The sequence below is a fragment of the Artemia franciscana genome, unplaced genomic scaffold (genome assembly GCF_032884065.1).
Source record: "Artemia franciscana unplaced genomic scaffold, ASM3288406v1 Scaffold_284, whole genome shotgun sequence".
In the NCBI taxonomy this organism is placed as follows: Eukaryota; Metazoa; Arthropoda; class Branchiopoda; order Anostraca; family Artemiidae; genus Artemia; species Artemia franciscana.
This window is the reverse complement of record NW_027063596.1, coordinates 871,925-893,672: the sequence shown is the minus strand read 5'-3', so window position 1 is coordinate 893,672 and position 21,748 is coordinate 871,925. Positions and strand designations below refer to the sequence as shown.

Below are 21,748 nucleotides of genomic sequence, written 5' to 3'. Positions count from 1 at the left end.
TTTAATCTATAATGAATCTTTACAAAACTGACTACTAGCCCCATTTCCTACTTTAACCACAGATGCGTTTTCTTGTACACAGCACTAATTATTTTAATGCATGTGTTTCGTATACCATATAAGGATAAAACTTTTGCTAAGGCTCTTTTGTCAACATAATTGATTGCTTGCTCATAATCTATAAAACTGAGCACAAAATGTGTTTGATAACTCAGATACCTCTCAATTATTAACTTAAGATTGACAATCTGAACGATACGTCCTCTACATTTTCTAAAACCACATTGTTCTTCTCTTAAAACTTTGTCTACAGCATCTCTCAGTCTAGAAAGTATCGTATTACTAAGTAATTTGCTACATATAGAGACCAGAGTAATGCCTTGATAATTACCACACTCACTCTTATCACCCATCTAATACCTTTGTTTGATTAAGGTTTTCCTAAAATGGCTAGCCCCTTCCCCTTTTTCAAAACCACATTCATACTCTTCAATAACTTATCTCTATCTTCATAGCCACCATATTTAAAAAACTCTTTACCACACTATCAGCACCTGGAGCCTTATTATTTTCCAATGCTTTTAGTGCTGTCGCTAATTGTTTCTTACAAAATAAATCTTTTAAAACCAAAGTATCACAAATACTTTTTCATTTTCCTCTAAATCTTTTCGTGTAACCTTATCTCAGTTAAGCATATTCTCACCATATTAAACTTTAGAGAAGGCTCACTCAGTTGAAAATTGGTAGTTCAAATTTTAAGAGTAAAAATCACGGAGGGCAACAACTTACCTTTTACTGACAACCCCTCTTTTCACCAAACGCATTTGCTTGCAATTGTGATTGCAATTTGCTTTTCAAAATAGTCCATAGAACATATAACAATGCCCCGAGGGCTGATATACCCCCCTTCCCTCCCGATAGTTCTTTGGAAAGGTGTACAAGTTATACCTGGAGGAATAAAAAGTTTCCATTGAATGACTGGTCAAATAAGCTTTATATAGGGCTCAGTTTATTTGAAATTGGAAATTATAGTGCCCTTTTTAAGAATTAAAAGTGATTTAAGAGCTTACAACCCTCCTACCACCCCCATAATTTCCAAAATAAGCATCAAAACAAAGTTTTGAGGCATCCATTTTTTTATTGTTAAAAGTTTCAGTTATTATTCGTTTGTCAACCCCGTTCTTTCCAAGGACTCAAGACAAGGGTATAAGCAGCACATTATCTATGGCAGCACATTATCATTATCCCTAAACTATTTTTATTTTTGCATGAGAAATGGTGACTTGTCATAATTTTCATACCACAATTTTCAAAACTTTGCAATTTTCAATATTTTTTCTGTGGTGAATTACACTCTCTCCCCTTGAACAAAAAGGAAAATTCTTTTTTTGCCAGGATCGCACTGGTATTTTTTGTTTTTCCTTCTCGGGTGATAGTATCGAAACACTAGTCATGGAATATTGGGAAAGCTCATATTTAAGAAGAACTACAAAATTTAGTTCTCACATTAAGTAACAATTTGAGATTAGGCCACTTCAAATTTTGAATGTTTGCCATTATGTCCACCAAATATCAATTTTCTCCTTAAGAGAGTCAAATGCTGGTTAAATGTAACCAATAAGTTAGCCAATTAATTTATTATGATGTAAGACCCTAAATCAAATATTTTGAGATCCTCATCTTAAACCAAAATTTTTTGCATGGGCAGTGGTGATCTACCTCCTTTTTTCACTTTTATTTGCCATGATTAGCAGGCTACTAAACCATCATAGAGAGATGTTTAATGTTTCATTGGAAAGGTAATACTCATATTCATATTTACATGTTTTTCACAAATTTTTCATGATGACTTCATATCAAAATATATGACACCAAAAATGGCATATGTTGATTGCCATTTCTGGAGTGTAAGGGATGGGAACCAAGAAAAAGGATATTATTAAAATCTCCATTGTTGAATACGTATATTGAACAACTCGTGCGAAAGTTTAAAGGAGATAGGAAATAAAGCCAATATCTAATTTATTACTCAACAATAATTTATGTTGATCTCTTCAATTTCATCGTGAGTTAGGTTAATTTTCATCTTGTCGTTGGGTGATGCTTGTATTAAAAAAATAAAAATAAAAATAAAACTTAAAACTTTTCATGATCTGAGCTTTTCTCGCGTAAGCAAAGAGTGAAATTGTTTTAAGGATTATATCGTCGCAGATTGCGCAAGAGATATGCAAAACTATCTAAAAAAAAACTGGCACGTGATATTTCCCTATATCTATGAAATATAAAAAATTGAACTTTGCTGAAGTTTTTAGAGCTCCTTTTTTCTTTTTTCTTTTTAAAGGGCAAGTCATTTTACGCACATTATTTATAAACTTTTCCGTTTTCTTTGAGAGCGACCTGTTTCTTTCGTTGGTTTTTTAACTATTAATTCTACAAATGTAGGGATATACATGTAGCAAGCAGGTCTTGTAGAGTTAGTTTAGCATATATATATATATATATATATATATATATATATATATATATATATATATATATATATATATATATATATATATATATATATATATATGTATGCTGCATGATCAGCACAGCTATAATTTTTTCTTCTTTAATGTTTAAACTTCTCTCTTTTACTTCCATAACAAAAACTCGCTGCTTTAAAACTAATTACCTTAAAGCTTCATTCCAATGAGCACCTCCAAAGTCTTTACTCTTGAGTTTAATCCAAAGCTTGAGTTTTGAGATCAGGGCTAGAGTTGTAATTTTTATGGGGTAAGGAGGCAACTACCCTACCCAGGCTTCAGTTTATCCCCCCACCCCCAACAAAAGTTTAAATCTTCAAAAATCTTGTGAAAACTAAGCTAAGCCATCATTATTCAGAAATTCCAATACATTTGTCAGTTTTCTCGACTATATCCTTACGTTTAGGGTACTACATGGCTCAGTTTTCAGTTTTCACAGTTATTCTAATTCATTTGCAAAATAGACTCTGATTTCGCCTCCCCCTAGGATTATTACGAACTTAAGCCACTTGTTGAGGTTCGAGCACTTGTATCACTGGGTAGGAATGAAGATTAATGGTGGGACTCCAAAGGCTCAGCCATAATAGACCCAGCTCTATGATAAGAACCTGAAAATTCTGGGGGGAAAACACCAGAAATATCAGATAATTCGCCCCCTACCCAGCATTGCACAGCTGACTGTTCAACTGCGCAACAAAATAATTTGAATCACAAATTTGCATGTTTTTATCTTATTCCAAGGAAAACCAGAGGTTGAAGTACAAATATGCATGTTTTCATTAATTTTCGAACAAAAATACATTTTGAAGCACACAATGACATATTTTCCTTTTGTTTGCAACAACAAATTTTGAACAAAATGTTTTGCATTTTTATTTTCATGCAATAATTCAATTTGAATTACCAATTTGCATATATTTATCCTATTTCAAGGAAAACTCCAGTTTGGAGCAATATTTCATATATTTTCATCAATTTTCGAACAACAATACATTTTTAAGCACAATTTGCATATTTGTCTTTTGTTTTGAGCCAAAAAAATTGAAGAGTCTATTTTGATTTTTTTTTTATTGTTGTGTTTTGTGCAAAAAAATGATTTGAATTGCAAATTTCCATATTTTCATTTTATTTCAATGAAAACTGCAGTTTTAAGCACAAATTTGCATATTTTCATTCATTTTTGAACAACAATATATTTTGAAATACATTTTTGCATGTTTTCATCCATTTTTGAAGAAAAAAATATTTTGAAGTAAATATTTGCATATTTTTGTCTATTTTTGAACAACAATATATTTTGAAGTGCAAATTTGCATATTTTCATCATTTTTGAACAACAATATATATTGAAGTGTATATTTGTATATTGTCTTACTGTTTAGAGCAACAACAAATTTGGAAGATCACTTTTACGTATTTTTATTTGTCTCTTAAGGATTAATGCATTTTAAACGACGCATTTACATATTTTCATCTTATTTTGAACAACAAATTTTGAAGCACAAATTTGGTATTTTTTTATTGTGTTTCGTGCACCAAAAAGTTGAAGTGAAAATTTCCATATTTTCATCTGGTTTTGATTTAAAAATCGTCGTCTATTTTTAGATATTTTACGATAAATTTATTTAAAACAAGAGAATTCAACTCAATTAATAAATAGAACTACAAAGAAAATTGTTTTGTAAGAGCTTAAGACATAGTTGACAACACAAACTAATTGAAATACTGCTAATAATTAAACAATAATTACTCTAGCCTCATTTTCCAGGTCGGAGATGATAATGACCCAACAAATGCAGGCAGAAAACAAGAAACATGATCTCAGCTCTTGGAAGTACTCAGAATTAAGAGACACTATCAACAATTCCTGTGACATTGCTCTCCTCGAGGTAATATAGTTACTTAGTCTCTGGTCTAGTAACAGGTGATATGTAAGGGAAGTACCCCTCCCCAACGTTTTCTGCCAGTTGACGCAAAAATTTTGTTAAGTAAAACAATGGCACTTAGTGCCACCATTTCATTCGGTAAATTTTAGGGTGTAAATGGGCTGATTTAAGACATATGATGCAAAGTAAACAAAAGAAGATCAGCTTCATTCGGTAATGAACAAAAATGAATTAATTTTAATAGTAATATCACCCTGTTAAAAAAAACAGTCGTTAACATTCATTTTCCCGTTCAAAAAAGTATTTGCTAGTGACGCCTCTGCCTCTAATGGTCTTGTTTTAAAGTTATTGAGTCATACATAAAAATAGTGAGTCACAACAGCAAAACAATATTAAAAATGAAGAGACTAAATAAAGTATAACAAAATATAGGCAAATTATGGGAAGTCATAAAACCATTTGAACAAGATGAATAATAAAATTGCAAAACAATTATATACGAGGGCTTAGGTACTTATACCGAAAGTATACTTATAAAACAAAATTTGTAGATATTTCTTTCGACAAAAATGAATTTTTCAGTATTGCCAATCAGCAATGGACTGATTTTAAGAAATAAATTCCTCAGTTGACTAGATATTTAAAGAATATGGCTGTTAATTTTTCTCACTAAAATTTGCAATTAAATTTTGGAAATCTGTCATTGTCACATCGGTAGGTACCACCATGTAAATGACGAACTACAGCCAAGAGTAATAAAAAAACTAAAAACACGTTCCAAAAACTATTGAATGAGAAAAATTGGCATTTTTGGCTTATTCAAGAATTGTAACTATTATCATAACAACCTGAGAATCCCGAAAAACCGCATCTGATCCATACAAAAAGTAAATTATTAGAATTACCATGGCCAAAAATATACAGAATACTGACAGTCCCCTGGCTTGAACACCAAGAAAAATTACTTTCTGTAAGGGTACCACTGATTTTTCCTCTTTACGTTCCTTTTTTGCACTGCTGGCAGGGCACTAGAGTTTATAAAGTGTTGTTTAAGGGCTCATTTTAAGCAAATTGAAATTTCTATTGCCTTTTGCAATTAACAAAGGAAACTATTTAAAATGAAATCCATATTTTCACCAAAAAACAAACAACCTCTTCATATACAAGAGGATTATGTATTGTAGGAGGCCATATTTGTGTGACTCTATTCCCTGTTTTCCTTGAGATGATTCTTTACTATTTCTAGCTAAGAAAAAGCTGTAGGCTTTTTGTGAGTGATTTATTGTGAAATTTTTGTTTTCAGCATTGATAAAGTAGGTTTAGAAGGAAGCAAGTGACTTTTCAAATTGTTCCTTTTGTATATAGAAAAATCTATTGTATGATCAAACAGTTCGTGGTAACGATAACTCCTTAAATAAATAATTTTTAAATGATAGGTTAATGTAAATGTTTTTTTTTCTTATTATTTCACTGATTTCTCCGTCCTATTTAAATTATTGTAGACTAAGTTTAAGTACACATACTTCTAAGGGACAAAACAAAAAATCAGGCAGTGGAGTTGCTAAAATAGGAGATTGTCCTAAATATAAAATTAATTTCAATCGTATGCTATTGGATTCAATCCGACGCCATTTCTTAAGGGGTTTTCGGCTATTTTTTAATTGTTGAAAATTAGTTTTCAAAAAAAAACATTCCATCAAAACTAATGAAAATAGCCATTCCGGAATCGGTTTTTCCATTGTGCTACGAGAAGAGAGGATTTGAAGTATGTATGTATTAAAAATATAAATGCTGGCATTTGTTTCGGTCTGATTCCTTTTTCAAAAAGGGTTGTCGACTATTTTTTGAAATTCCTAAACATTAGTTTTGGAAACAAGATTTTTTATATTAAAATTAATCTTGATGAGAGTAACCATTCCGGAATGAGCTAGAAATGGCAATTTTTCCTCATTGGCCAGACTTTTCTATTATACTAGGAAACGAGAGTATGTCTATATTAAAAATATAGATAATAAAACAATTGCAAATTTAGAAGAATTTTCTTTGGGGAGAGGAGCCAGTTTGTCAAAGTCTCAAAAACATATAACATTAGTTGTATTTGAAAGCTATTCAACCATAATATACCTTTCAAAGTTGATATATATATATATATATATATATTTATATATTTATATATTCAATATATACCGATCAATATATATTCAATATACAACGATTCAATATATATTCAATATACAACGATTCAATATATATTCAATATACAACGATTCAATATATATTCAAATATATATTCAATATATACCGAACCTGGAAATTCCAGGTCGAGAAAGTGAGTAGTTTGGAGTGATTCGGTGTAAAAATCTTTCCCTATTTATTTTTTGCTCTCTGTAAACTATATTGTTCAGCCTTAAAAAATAAGACTAATTTCCTGTAAAGACATTTTTCGAACAAACAACCTTCTAACTTTGGTATGGAAACATCTTTAGCCATCCTATATCGTGTAATCGTGAAGATTCATCAAATGCTTCGTGTTTTACTGTTTTATATCATATCGAATCAGAAATTATGTAAGGGTCACTAAAATAACATATCTGTTATAGGCTTGTAAGAAAGAATTCCATCGTCGCCTCAAGGTCTACCATGTTTGGAAAGGAAAAAATTCCAAGAGAGATGTAAAAGAGGAAAAGAAAAGTGCACCAAAATCGATTCTAGATGCTGCTGATAAGGCGGGTAAGCCCATATTATGCTTTGAAAGTGAGGCTTATTAACTTAAGCCCCTTGAGAAAAAAATTTATAGATTTTTGTCAAAAACTATAAGAAACAAAAAACTAAGTGGAGATTCTAATGCTATTTAAAATTATGAGCATTTTTTAGTTAAAAAAAATGGGGACTAAACATAAGTATTTTATGTATTCAAGCACACATTGAAACTTACAACTGAAATTTGACTATTATCAGCAGTTGAGGTAAGCCGTAAAAGTCTACATTAACTTAAAGTCTTCTTAGAGCTAAAGTCTACTAAAAGCTAAAGTCTGCTTACAGCTGAAATAAGACTAATATCCGTAGTTTAGGCAGAAAGTCAAGAGGCGAAGGAGGTTAAACTTTTCAATTTACATGGATTTTGTGGCAACCAGATTATTGATTTGTAACTATTGATATTTTTTCTCTACTGTTTCCAATAATATTTGTATAGATTATTTAGCTTGTTTTGGTCAAACAGTTCGTGGTAACGAACTGTAGTAAGGAGTGACCCGGCTCAAGAGTAACCAAAACTCTAAAGAATTGAATTTTGATATCAATAGCTACATCAAAGGAATCACATTTTAATGCTGATTTTAAATATATAAGTTTCATCAAGTTTAGTCCTACCCATCAAAAGTTACGAGCCTGAGAAAATTTGCCTTATTTATGAAAATAGGGGGAAACACCCCCTAAAAGTCGTAGGATCTGAACAAAAATGACACCATCAGATTCAGCGTATCAGAGAATCCTACTGTAGAAGTTTCAAGCTCCTATCTACAAAAATGTGGAATTTTGTATTTTTTGCCAGAAGACAAATCACAGGTGCGTGTTTATTTGTTTTTTTTTTTTTTTTTTTTCCCAGGGGTCATCGTATTGACCAAGTGGTCCTAGAATGTCACAAGAGGGCTCATTCTAACGGAAATGAAAAGTTCTAGTGCCCTTTTTAAGCGAACCAAAAATTTGGAGGGCATCTAGGCCCCCTCCCACGCTCATTTTTTTCCCAAAGTCAACGTATCAAAATTTTGAGATAGCAATTTTGTTCAACATAGTCGAAAACCATAATAACTATGTCTTTGGGGATGACTTACTCCCCCGCAATCCCTGGGTGAGGGGCTGCAAGTTACAAACTTTGACCAGTGTTTACATATAGTAATGGTTATTGTGAAGTGTACAGACGTTGTAAGGGGGATTTTATTTTATTTGGTGGTGGGGCGGAGGAGAGGGGGCTATGTTGGAGGATCTTTCTTTGAAGGAATCTGTCTTGGGGGAAGAAAAATTCAATGAAAAGGGCGCAGGATTTTCTAGCATAACTATAAGAAAACAATGAAAAATAAACATGAAAACGTTTATTTCAAATGAAAGGAAGGAGTAGCATTGAAACTTAAAACGAACAGAGATTATTACGCATATGAGGGGTTCTAAAAATGGTTTAGCATAAAGAGCGAGGTATTTAGGAGGAGATAAATACCTTGCTCTTTATGCTAAACTATTTTTAGTAATTTCAACTATTTATTCAACGGCCTTTCTGATTCAGGGGTCATTCTTAAAGAATTGGGACAAAACTTACGATTTAGTGTAAAGAGCAAGGTATTAACGAGGGTACAAACCCCCTCGTATACATAATAAAAATATAAGGTTATGAAAGTTTGTTACGTAAGCTAATTCTTAAGTTACGCATATTTTTCACTAATAAAAACGTCCGTTAAAATTAAAAGTTCTAGTTGCCTTTTTAAGTAACCGAAAAATTACAGGGCAACTAGGCCTCCTTCCTCACCCCTTATTTCTCAAAATCATCTGATCAAAACTAAGAGAAAGCCATTTAACCAAAAAAGGGATTAATATGCAAATTTCATTTTAATAATTGATGTGCGGAGAGCCAAAACCAAACATGCATTATTTCAAAAACGTTCAGAAATTAAATAAAAAAAACTAATTTTTTTAGCTGAAAGTAAGGAGCGACATTAAAACTTAAAACGAACAGAAATTACTCCGTATATGAAATGGGTTGTCCCCTCCACAATCCCTCGCTCTTTACGCTAAAGTTTGACTTTTTGCCACAATTCTACTTTTTAAAACAATTAAAAGCTTTAGCGTAAAGAGCGAGGGATTGTGGAGGGGACAACCCATTTCATATACGGAGTAATTTCTGTTCGTTTTAAGTTTTAATATCGCTCCTTACGTTCAGCTAAAAAAATTAGTTTTTTTATTTAATTTCACAACAAAGTCAAAACTAAATTAGAATTTATACATCCAGATAATAAAATCTGCTATCACCGCAACGGACCAGAACCAACTTTCAAGGGTTCCACCAAACCCGGAGGTTTGTATACCAAATATACAAATAACTAATGAGCTTTATGCTTATGTTTTTGATTACTGATGGCTCGCGGGATAATTTGAAAATCGAACAATGAAAAAATACTATTTAAAATATCCTACACTCTGACTTTCAACCAAAAAGTTAACACAGAATAGGTTATTAAATACAACATTGTATTGTTAGCTCTTTGTTGTTGATACAAACCAGTGTTGACACTTCTATTGAATTGTAAGTATATTGCATCCCAAAAAAAGCGGCACCTGGGCTTTAAAATCTCCTAATAAAAACTCCATACTTGTACATGCGACCCTGTCTATTTACTCCTGTAACTGCAAGTAAAATTCTTTTGGGTGACTAGAATCTCCGTCAGTTGGTTCAACAGGGGCATAAATTGCCATAACTGATACCTTGAATTTCTTAGTAATAAAATGAGTAATTAGTATTCTATTATTAGTACCTTCCCAGCTTAAACAAGACTTAGCAGTGTCCTTGTTCATCATATCTATGTACCCCATCCTTCCTGCCTGAGTGAACAAATTCTATATCACATACTTTCATGCTTCCCATCCCTGGGATATGAGAATCTGAAATTCCTAGTAAGTCCAGTTCAAATCGTCGCAATATGTCAGTCAAAATGTCAGTACTATAGTTGTTTTTTAATGTTGTAAAATTCAAAGTTCAAATTTTCATTTTCTTCAAATCATTGAAATTATTTTGGCCTCGGGAAAAGCAATGATCCAAGATACCAATGCTGGTCAGGGATCAACATATCTTCTCAAGTCTCCAGCTAAGCACTTGAGCCAGCTTAGAACCGCACCGTAAGAAACCTCCAGTATGAGTGAAGGGCTTTTTTGCAATCCTGGGCTCATCTTGGCCACAACATAGTTTTCAGCTATTACCGGTGTTCTTCGATCAACAAGAGTCAAAATTCTGCACAGTCAGTCCCAAGGCTATTACCTCCAACTCATTATATATTCATGCTTTCAAAAATTATGCAACTACGGAGATGCAACCCATAGCAGATAAATTAGCTAGGAAAAGTTTTTCAGCCCAAAAATGCCTACCGAAACAGACTATGCCTAGAAAAATTATTAATTAATCAGAATCCCTTGCGAATGCTGTTTCGATTACTAGGCTACATTTTCCTCGAGGGACACCACTCCTTAAAAAGAAATGGAGCTTCATGCAAGGCCCCGGTCTTGGAGGTACCCCAAAAGGGTCAAGGCAGCCCTTTGTAGAGCCCTTTCTCGACAGATCTCGATCTTACAAACTGCCACAGTTGTCCTCCCAACGACAATCCTCCCACGATGGTGTTCTGTGTCACCATACAAATTATACCATTACTGGGAGAATGTCTGTAACCCATGTAACTTGTAGACATGCTGTTGAGCCCTGTTTAGTGTACATTTGAGGCGCCTTCTTACTCCTCCATCTATGTTTATGGCCCGGGTGAGGGTGCTCCAGTTTCTATTATGGACCCCCAGGGACAAGGTCCCCCCTGGTCCGTTCCTCATATCTCTAGGGCGTTACACTATCACTACCTGGGGGAAAACTGAGTGGCTTGGGGGGCCTACATTATGTGGTGACAAAATTCCTTGTGAAAGAATGGGTTGTTAAAGAGATTACTAAAGTTATTTGACAAAAAAATACCCATATAATCGGTCACATTTATTTAGCTTTAATCAAGGGCAATAAAATATTTAATAGTCATTAATTGTGTTTGAGTTTTGGCACATTTTCATTATTAACTGATTTTCCTGTCGCATTAAATAAATTTCTTAAAAAAACATTTGAAAAATTAAACTTAATAAAATTAAAAAGTTAAATTAAAAATATTAATAATTTACACTAATTTCTTACAAATATTAAACAAAAGTAATCTATGAATAATTTCTTTTTAAAAAGTAATTTCAAACATTGTTTCAACTAATGTTTCAGCAATGTTCTGTTTCAAACAGTGAAACATATTTCGAGGATATTTTGCGTCTTCTTACATTTTTGAGAAGAAAATGTGTTGAAAATATTCAAGGTTTGAACTAGTCAAATTTACTTCTCTGCTCTTTTTAGTTTTTAATATAATGTTTAAAAGGGTCACCCACATTTTTGGTGGTCGATATGTCACCACTACTTAACCCCCTTCAATCAGTAAATTTTCAGAATCTATCGAGACCTCGCTGGAAAAGATCAGAAGGTATGTTTGCAAGAATTCCTTTCGAAGGGAGAGGAGGGGTAGGATGGTCAGATAATAATAAAAAAATAAAATAAAAAGGCTAAATTGTTCGAAAAATATAAAAATACAGGAATAATCTTATTATATTATTCTTTATTTTTCAACAAAAGGGCTGCATTTCCGCAAATTCACACTGCTTACATATTCCAATGGCCGAATCCGAAAATAATTGACAATTGACAAAATGACAGCCAAATTGTCCGAAAAATATGGAGACAATCTTGCACATATCTCTTGATCATCAGATGAGGACATCACATAGCAGTAGTCACGTGTACACCTCACTATGTCATTTACAGTAGCCAACTCAGCAATTCATTACGCGTGAAAAGAAATGATTCATTAGTACATGACATGACACGTAACTCTTCGGGTGCGTTTTGATTCCGATCCAATAGAGTGTACCCATAAGGTTTAAGTGTAGCTTGGTGGTATGCCGAAAGTAAAAATCTCGACTCACCAGGATATATTTGCTTGTTTTAAGTAATAAGTAATTTCATGGATATCTCTGATTGACGCTTTGCAGGAGTCCCAGAGACCATCTAAGTTTAGCTTAATTGTGCCTCTTTCACGTAACCTAATGAAAGGATACTGTTTGCTATATAATTATTGACACTCCTAAGTTTTTCTAATGTGCGTGGCATGCCATTGAAATACCATAAATTAGCCTTAATTGGACTGTTTTTCATCAGAGTTAACTTTGGCGCCATCTTTTTTTGGCAAACTCGTAGCATTAAATTTGCTCAGAAGTACAGCGGATGACAGACTACTGCCCCAAGAGCTCTTGTCTAACCATAACAAGCAGAAATAATGCCGCAAGTGTGGCGGAAAACGAGGTCAGCGGATGCTCCAAGCTATCGCGTCATTAACAACAACCAGTCATGCTTCGAATACCGAACCCCGTCAACGTGTTCTTTTTTTAAATAGACTGCCAAACAATTGCCAATATGCCATCTCTTATTACTTTCAATTAAGCTCCAATATGTTCGGCAAGTAGTGATCAGCCCCCCACCCTATTAAGGTCAGTGACTTTCAATTCAAAAACTTGAATGCCGGATTTTCTTGTTATAAAATGCCAGTCATTATGTAACAAAATAGAAGAACTTGAAGTTATCGTCAGTCAAAACAGAATCCCAGTTTTTACATTTACACAAACGTGGAATTTCGATAGGTTGTCAGGTCATACGGCCTGCTAAGAAATTTTCCTGATCACACTTGCCGATCGAAGCGACCATAAGGTAGGTGGAGGAGTTACCATGTACATGCGGACAGACATCCACTGCAAATTATTACCGGTTTTATTTGATCCAGCTCATGAAGTAATCTGGGCTATCTGCAAACCAAAATCTCTTACCTGTAGTTTTTCTTGCATTATAGTCGCTTTAGTATATTATCCAGAAAGTGCCAGAAACCGGGCTGACTTGTTTTCAACCTCCAAACGACTATTGGTCACCCAAGCTTTTATAAAGGAGGAGACTTTAACAAGACCAAGAGGAGTTAGTTATCATCTTGTTTTTGTTTAAAACAAGTAGTGCATATACCCATCCACTCTTCGGGGAGCATATTGGTATGTCAGACCACAACACAATTCTGTGAAAATCAAGAGAGTCCTTACCAAAGCCCAAACTATCCCATCTGAGAGTGCGTTCTTGTACATATTTGGCCATTTGTGAATATGGTCCATGCATTGGCACATATGGCTTCCTCAAAGTGCACGGTAACCCATATATAAGCACGGAGTCCATATGTAATATGGTATCCGATTTCAGCGCCACTTATACTGTAAATACCTAGAGATCTTTACAACAAAATCATTTCTGGTTAGTGGATACGACAACCAATGCATCCCACCAGCTATTAAATCCCTTATAGAAGAAAGGTCTCGTCTTCTACTCCTGGGGTGATAGTATCAATGGCAAGAAATTGCGAATTCAAATAGCCTCTTTGGTAGAGAAAGCTGAAGCTCGCTACAGTCATGAAACAATACCCTACCAATTACTTACTTCAGAGCCTAAAAATTGGCACAAATCTGTGAAAAAGTGGCCTGCCAAGCTTCTGACAGCAGTGTAAAGATCAATAATAATCATATGTCTTTAATCAGTGCAGAAGAAGTGAGCAAATTCTCCACCAGGATCTGCACTACCTATCCGCCCATTACGGCTGATGAAAAGTCCACTATACTTGAAAAATGTGAGCCTGAGTGCAACATAATTGTCAGTGAGTTTGACATTTACACGGAATCACGGAATATTATACCGAATACATATTCATACCCTGGTGAATTATTTGTCAAATTGCTACGCAAATACGCAGTTTTCATAGCATTACCACTGGCCATCATCATTAACATGTGTGTTGTTCCCGGCTATTTCCTGTCACAGTGGAAACGGGCCTATATTAGAGTTATCCCTAATAAGCACTCACCTGGTACATGCGACAATATCCGCCCGATCTCACTTACACCTTGTTGGGTGAAAATAACGGAGACCTTTATGTTCAAGTCTCTTCTAAAACATATTCATGGGTGTATTGATAATTTCCACTAAAGTGGGCTCCCCAAGTGTAGCACTACAATCTCCTAGTACGGATGTTTTACTGCGTCCTCCAATGGCTCAAAAACGGTAGCTGTTTCGTCGACATTTGCGCAGTGGATTTTAGAAAGGCCTTTGACCTTGTCTGCCACCTGACTGCAGGCATAAATATTCAGGAAATGGGTGCCAAAATAAGCATCTTTGACCTGGTACTTTACTTCTTAACTGGCCAAAAACACAAAGTCTTTGCACTGCATGAAAACGATTCAGATTCAATATGGTCAGATACTTTTTGGGGGACCCCACAAGGAACGAAATTAGCTGGAATAATTTTCTTGGCTCTTATTAACTCCCTGCCAAGTTATCACGACGACCGTTACAAGTTTATCGATTATTTGTCCATAGTGCTCGCTTACCTTGTCGAAAACACTATCATAAAAAAACAGCTTTCAGACCAGTTATTTGATCAGCCAAACATCGAATGCTCAAGTCTTGACCTTACCGTCAACGTTTTCAAGTCAAAGATAATTCGTTTCAAGCCTCTGAAGAAAATTTAGATATGACTCTTGTCCCTTTCGCGCTTGTGAGCGAAATGAAAATCTTAGGTTTAACTTTCAATAGTGACTATAGTTTCAGAGCCTAAATTAATTCTAGCGTCCACAAGGCTAATGCAAGCCTTCAGACACTTACCAAAATGAGGTGTTTTAGGTGTGATACTGAAAGTCTTCTCCATGCCTAAATGTATTATGTTCGCCCGTTGCTAGAGTACATGTACCCGGTGTGGGGTCCATCTGCTATCCGCATGGTGTACCTATTAAGTGACATAGAGTCCGTCCAAAAAAGAGTAAAATGGATTATACTCTGAAACTACGAGATACTCTATGATTAAGCCCTCGCGAAACTGAATTTACCTCCACTTAAAGTCCGGCTTGAAAACCTGATTCTGCAATTTGGAAAATCTGTCCTAGCAAATACGAGCCAAGAGTTACTATTTGCCGAACCCACCCCTCCCAATAGTTGAACTCCGTTATAAAATAAATTTTTACCCCGTAAAGTACAAACTAACTGTTGCGCCAACTTATTTTTGTCTTTCTTCACTTCGATTTTTCAATGCTGAGACATAGTGTCTGATTTTTGTTTAAATGTAAGAATTTGTAAAACATTGAATTTAGCTATGCTTCGATAGTTTTTAAGTATACCGATGTCTCTCTCTCTCTCCTTTTGAATTGTGAACAGCCCTATTGATGATATAGTAAGTATCATTCAACACAAGCATTCTCACATATTTACTCTAATGAAAGAGATTATGGAGAACAATGGATATGAAAATTATGTCATGATGAGACCGGACCATAAATAACTGTAACATCTCCTGAGATGATTCTTCAATGGATTCGGCTAAATCATTAATAATCCACCAAAAGTTTGGTTCAATAATATTTAACACGTTAAGTCTGCACATGAATTTCATGTCTGGTGCAATAGTCTTTATTTTATCATAGGAATCTTTCCATACACTATAGCAATAAAATAGGTTTTAAAGATTTTCTAAAAATATTTTATCACGAATTTGATTTATTTTTGTTTAGAGTGTTGTTTTGCCAGAGATTGAAGGTTCGCTAAGAACTGATCATATTCCATTTTTAAATTGATAAATATTTCTCCTCTCGCTGACAAAATACAACAGACCTTCCTAAGCTCAATCTGTTGAAAAAGTACTCAAAAAATAAATTACATGGCTTCTTTAATACAAATAAAAGCACTACAGGACATATTTACAGAGGCACATGGAAAAACAACTTGAAGTGAGCACTTGACCATATTTACATGAACAATAAAAAAGTACATAAAATAATTACTTGAATATACATTTATATGGAGATTAAAAAGTAATTTTTACATGAGAACCCGTGGTGACCGCTGCAAGCGGCCGAGCTGGTGTGGATGTAAGACATATCGGTTGAGGGTTGGGGCCGTCCAGTTATGGTAAAGGATAATAATATAATATTATACACTTTTTTAAAGCAACGATTTTGTTTTATGCAAAAATAAATATATAAATAAAATATATAAATTAAACCATGTTAAAAAACAATAAATATAAAAAATAGTACTTATAAAATCAGTAGAAAAATGACTATAAAATAAACTGCTGAGCTGGAGACTGTCAGGGATAGAGTTGGAGAAAAAATATCCCACTTCCCACCAACTATAGGGCTTTTTCAAGATCAAGACGCAGTCTGTACTTTACACATTTGTTTGTATCTGAAGTAATGTAATTTATGTGTGGTAGTACCTTCAAACTGTCGGCGCAGAAATAGATGTGACATAGAGTTGACTTAAAAACTCAGGGAAATCTATAGGAATCTAAAAAACGTATTTTATTAAAATACTTATTACCATTTTCAATAATTTTCCATTTGAGATCTAAGAACAGCTACTTTTCAGATGATTTGGGTATGAGACCATATGAAAAAGACCCATCTATCTATACGCCATCTACGACTTAGCCTTTTCGGTAATGTGACTTTCAAATCATATTTGGAATTTTGCATGTAAACCGGTAGAAAATATTGATGTTTAACGTTTAAATTACAGGATTTATGTGCTGGGTCATAAAATTTACTCTTTTCCGATAAAATTGGACTACTTAAATGGTTATGGTCACGGCATGACATTTCTCCAATACCCTCAACAAATTTTTTCTTACAAACCTAACACATATCTTTATTTTTAATGACCAAATTATCTTCTGGTGATAGTCACTGAATAGTTTATGTTGCGCATCCTTGAAATTGGCTTATTAGCTGTTTTAATAAGTGCAACTATAGCTCGGCCTATAAATTCTTTCCCGCCCATTGTCTCAGATACCTCTATCAATTGCATGGTATTTCTCGAGTCTCTTTGAGGCATGCCCATTAGAGGAAGCAACGGCTTCGTGTTCTTTAATACGGTTTGACTTTGATGGATTGCACAAATCCATGAGTCTAGCTTCGATTTCATACTCCACTTTGCTGTTTTGTAAGAGCAAATTCTAAAAATTCTTAAGCCGAAAGATGGTATTGTCTCCAAAACCGTCTCCAAGGACTAATACTGCTCTTGCAGTACTTCAATTGTTTTTTTAATTTTAATTCTGTTTAAAATCTTGAAAAAAAAATTGGACAATAATGAAGTAAATTGTACTTGTTCCCTTAACTTAAAACCCGAATAATATGTGCAATAGGAAAGAAACATCCCATGGTAGTAGGTTCACATACAGGCTCACTTGCAAGATTGTAAAGAAACCTTACCCAGTGTTTAACGATTCAATGGACGGCGCCCTTACTCAATATATTGCTCCCTTTTTATCTTCAAGTTCACCCTCTTCATACTCTGTATCGTGCAATAGTACTGATTCCCAAATCTTTAAATTCTCATTTGCCCACACAAAAATGACTATCTCCATAAGTGTTACAGGATATTGCCTGTTTAAACAGTTAAAATTGACTTAAAGAAACTCTGCTCCCTCTAAACCATCATTAACTGCCAAATCATCAAAATATGTATTAGTAACACTTTGATTTGCCTTGGTTTTATGTCCCATGAAGAAGACTGAATACTTGAAACACTTAAAGTCATTATAAAAAGAGAAGCGTTGTACACCTCGATAAGCTCTCAAATCAGCATTATATCTTGCACCCCATTTCTTCTTCTCGCCTTTCAGATGATTCTGAAAGCCTTTTTATGTCTGAGCAAATTCCTTTTTAAATTTTGTTACATTTACATCTACATTTTCTATAAACAAAACAATTGACCCTCTCCCATTTTCATTATAATTTTCCAACCTATTAAAAGTTCTTCCCGCCCAATTCATATACATCCTCAAAATTATGCCAGCCAGGGTGAAGTGTCGACATCTCCGTTTGTAGGTAATGCGAATCTATAACTGTCTCGCCCCCCCCCCCACTTAACATCCTGAGTCTGTCGTTTAAGAGGAGCCCGAATCTTGTTGACATAGGATTGTGCTACGTCTACTGGATCCGTATGGATACTAATACTTACAAAATATTGAAGGGGTCTCCAAAATAATTTCCAAAAATATAAGTATTACGTAATTGATATCAACCAGTTAAAATTGGCCAAAACGGGGAGTGACCCGCTCCAACTTTCTCCTAGCCCCCTCATAACTATCACTCTTTGTGGCGGGTATTTTCTCCACATTTCTTGCCAATAGGTGATCAACCCATTCTCAATCCTTATGGAGGCTAAGATCCTGCACAAACACATCTCAATCAAACATAAGGGGAGCTATATTAATCGGGTTCACCCTCAAAATTAAACCCATCTTGTGTTCAATATTCTCTGGAGCGTGTTCCAAGTCCATTTACGACTCGATATATTCATAGAAGTTTTAGGCCCCTTAAATGCTGGTATTTGAACGTGAAAAATAATACGAGAATATTAGCTCATTGAAACACTCTTGATTTCTTCCAGTAAAAAAATTTAGATTAGGCTGCAACACTTATATAAGGCTGTAAGTGGAACACTTGCTTAAACTTAAAAGTGGGTGTTTTCAGATCTAGAAGGACAACACTAGTAATATGTAATAACTAGAAATTATATCATAAAAAGGTCCCAAACTCATTCTTCAGATGATTGAGACAGGACTAACAACTATAGGTTTAAAGCCCATACATTGACACCCAGGATCCTTCGGGTTCATAACCCCCATCTTACCATTTAAGAATCTAACATCGGAAGTTACCATATAAACGCGGGTAGAGTGTGCCCACTTTACGTTTCAGGCATTATATTGTTCTAAAAAGTCATAAAAACTTACTGGGGGGCGGTATTGGTGGTTGTTTGCATTGTCAGGGGTTTTTGACTAATGGAATTTGTCAGCAAATCCTTGATCCATACTGGCATTTCTGGCACACCTTGAAAGATTAATAAATCTCTTGAATCCCTTGAAGAAATTCTAATTTTTTGCTGTGAAAGAAGTATTTTTCTGAAAAAGAATATTAATCTACAGATACTCAGACCCTTCAGAACTAACAGACCAGGGTCCCGTATTAACCGAAAACCAATGGTGTATTTTCATTGCAATAAAAACATATTTGGCAATACCCTTAAATTTTCCTTTTTAGAGGAAACAGTGGAACGTTAAGTTCTCAACACTAGAATATACTATATCTGGAAGCAGAAAGATCCTAGTTATTCCTTCTCTTTTAACTCACAAGAATGTCTTTTTTTACATATGTCCCTGGGGTTTTCCTTCAAAAATATTGACAGGGGACCCCCTATATTAAACTAAAAGGAATGTGTTACTTTTTAAAGATGGGTAATATCGTCAATACTCTAATAGTCTGAGAAATTTATCTCACACAAAAATTGGTTTTTAGCGTTAAATATTAGCGAAAATGCTTAAAAGCCGTGAAAAATAATACGTGAAAAATAATACGAGAATATTAGCTCATTGAAACACTCTTGATTTCTTCCAGTGAAAAAATTTAGATTAGGCTGCAACACTTATATAAGGCTGTAAGTGGAACACTTGCTTAAACTTAAAAGTGGGTGTTTTCAGATCTAGAAGGACAACACTAGTAATATGTAATAACTAGAAATTATATCATAAAAAGGTCCCAAACTCATTCTTCAGATGGTTGAGACCAGACTACCAACTATAGGTTTAAAGCCCATACATTGACACCCAGGATCCTTCGGGTTCATAACCCCCATCTTACCATTTAAGAATCTAACATCGGAAGTTACCATATAAACGCGGGTAGAGTGTGCCCACTTTACGTTTCAGGCATTATATTGTTCTAAAAAGTCATAAAAACTTACTGGGGGGCGGTATTGGTGGTTGTTTGCATTGTCAGGGGTTTTTGACTAATGGAATTTGTCAGCAAATCCTTGATCCATACTGGCATTTCTGGCGCACCTTGAAAGATTAATAAATCTCTTGAATCCCTTGAAGAAATTCTAATTTTTTGCTGTGAAAGAAGTATTTTTCTGAAAAAGAATATTAATCTACGGATACTCAGACCCTTCAGAACTAACAGACCAGGGTCCCGTATTAACCGAAAACCAATGGTGTATTTTCATTGCAATAAAAACATATTTGGCAATACCCTTAAATTTTCCTTTTTAGAGGAAACAGTGGAACGTTAAGTTTTCAACACTAGAATATACTATATCTGGAAGCAGAAAGATCCTAGGTATTCCTTCTCTTTTAACTCACAAGAATGTCTTTTTTTACATATGTCCCAGGGGTTTTCCCTCAAAAATATTGACAGGGGACCCCCTATATTAAACTAAAATGAATGTGTTACTTTTTTAAGATGGGTAATATCGTCAATACTCTAATAGTCTGAGAAATTTATCTCACACAAAAATTAGTTTTTAGCGTTAAATATTAGCGAAAATGCTTAAAAGCCTTTATTAGGATGAAAAAAATTGTTTTTTTTTAGCATATGCTAAAAATATGCCATGAAACCCCTCTCTCAGAAGAGGTGAACGAGACCCCTCTACATCCTAGTTATTTATCCATTTTTTAGTCTGAACACGAGCGTAAATTAAGTGTGAAAGTGCGGTAAGTCTTCTAATGGGAATAAATATCAAAGAAGTCACACTTATATTAAGATCGGCAGCTTGCGTGTGGAATACTGAAGGGGGCACATCACGGCTATCCATGGAAAGTGTAGAAGGTCCGACAGCCTTACTAGAATGGGGCTTGAGAGCCAAAGGAATACAATCATTTCCTTGCATGGCAGCCGTTGGTCTCGATTGGCCGGCATACACAATAACCGAAGGTCTTAAAGAGCGTAAATCAGAGGTGACTTCATTTGGGCCACCTTATCTAGGTGGAAGAGTTCCTTCCCTTGCCCTTTTTGTAGGAGGGGGGAAATGGTCTAAATCGTCCTAAAAAAATTAATTTTTACTTTTTCATGAAAAAAAACTACATCTTATTTTCAAAACGTCACCCTTAATTTTAACTCACCCCCCATCGCACCCAATATCTCTATATCGATGTTAGAAAACCATAGTTTTCACGCCCGACGACGATAAAGAAAAAAAATATTTTCCAAAAAAACAATTTTGTTCAGAAAGGTAAGGAATTCAACTAACAAAAAGTAGAATTACATAATCGACCTAAGTTTTTAAAATACCTCGGTTCAAGTTTTTGCTTTTATTCTCTCTACAATACAGTAAAAGAAAACAGTTGAGTTATAAAAATTTTATACAAGTACGTTTAAATTCAACGGAAGAACATTCTAAAAATGCCTTGGTGACTACTTTCTTTCCCTCTTCTTTATTATTGTCAAAAACCTTCCTTCTCCAACTTAAATTTTAAACTCTATATGCACGTATTTTAGTTTAGAAGTATTTTTTCACTTGAGTGAAAGAAACTTATGAAAAGTAAAGTAAAAGTTATACGAAATTTGCCATTATTTAGCTGTCTGAGAATTAAGAGTTAAGAATCTTCCAGGTTAAGAATTTGAAATTCAGGTTACAATGAAATAATCAATTGA

At 34.3% G+C, this 21,748-nt stretch overlaps 1 protein-coding gene across 2 annotated transcripts in view; it reads left to right on the top strand.

The window, feature by feature from the left end:
* LOC136043016 (myosin heavy chain 95F-like) overlaps positions 1 to 21,748 on the top strand; it is a 78,892-nt gene that overhangs the window by 36,388 nt on the left and 20,756 nt on the right. For both annotated transcript variants that reach the window (XM_065727900.1, XM_065727899.1), the window contains exons 4-5: positions 4,294 to 4,414; positions 7,012 to 7,141. In XM_065727900.1, the coding sequence (XP_065583972.1) occupies positions 4,294 to 4,414; positions 7,012 to 7,141 (251 nt within the window). The remainder of the gene's footprint in view (positions 1 to 4,293; positions 4,415 to 7,011; positions 7,142 to 21,748) is intronic.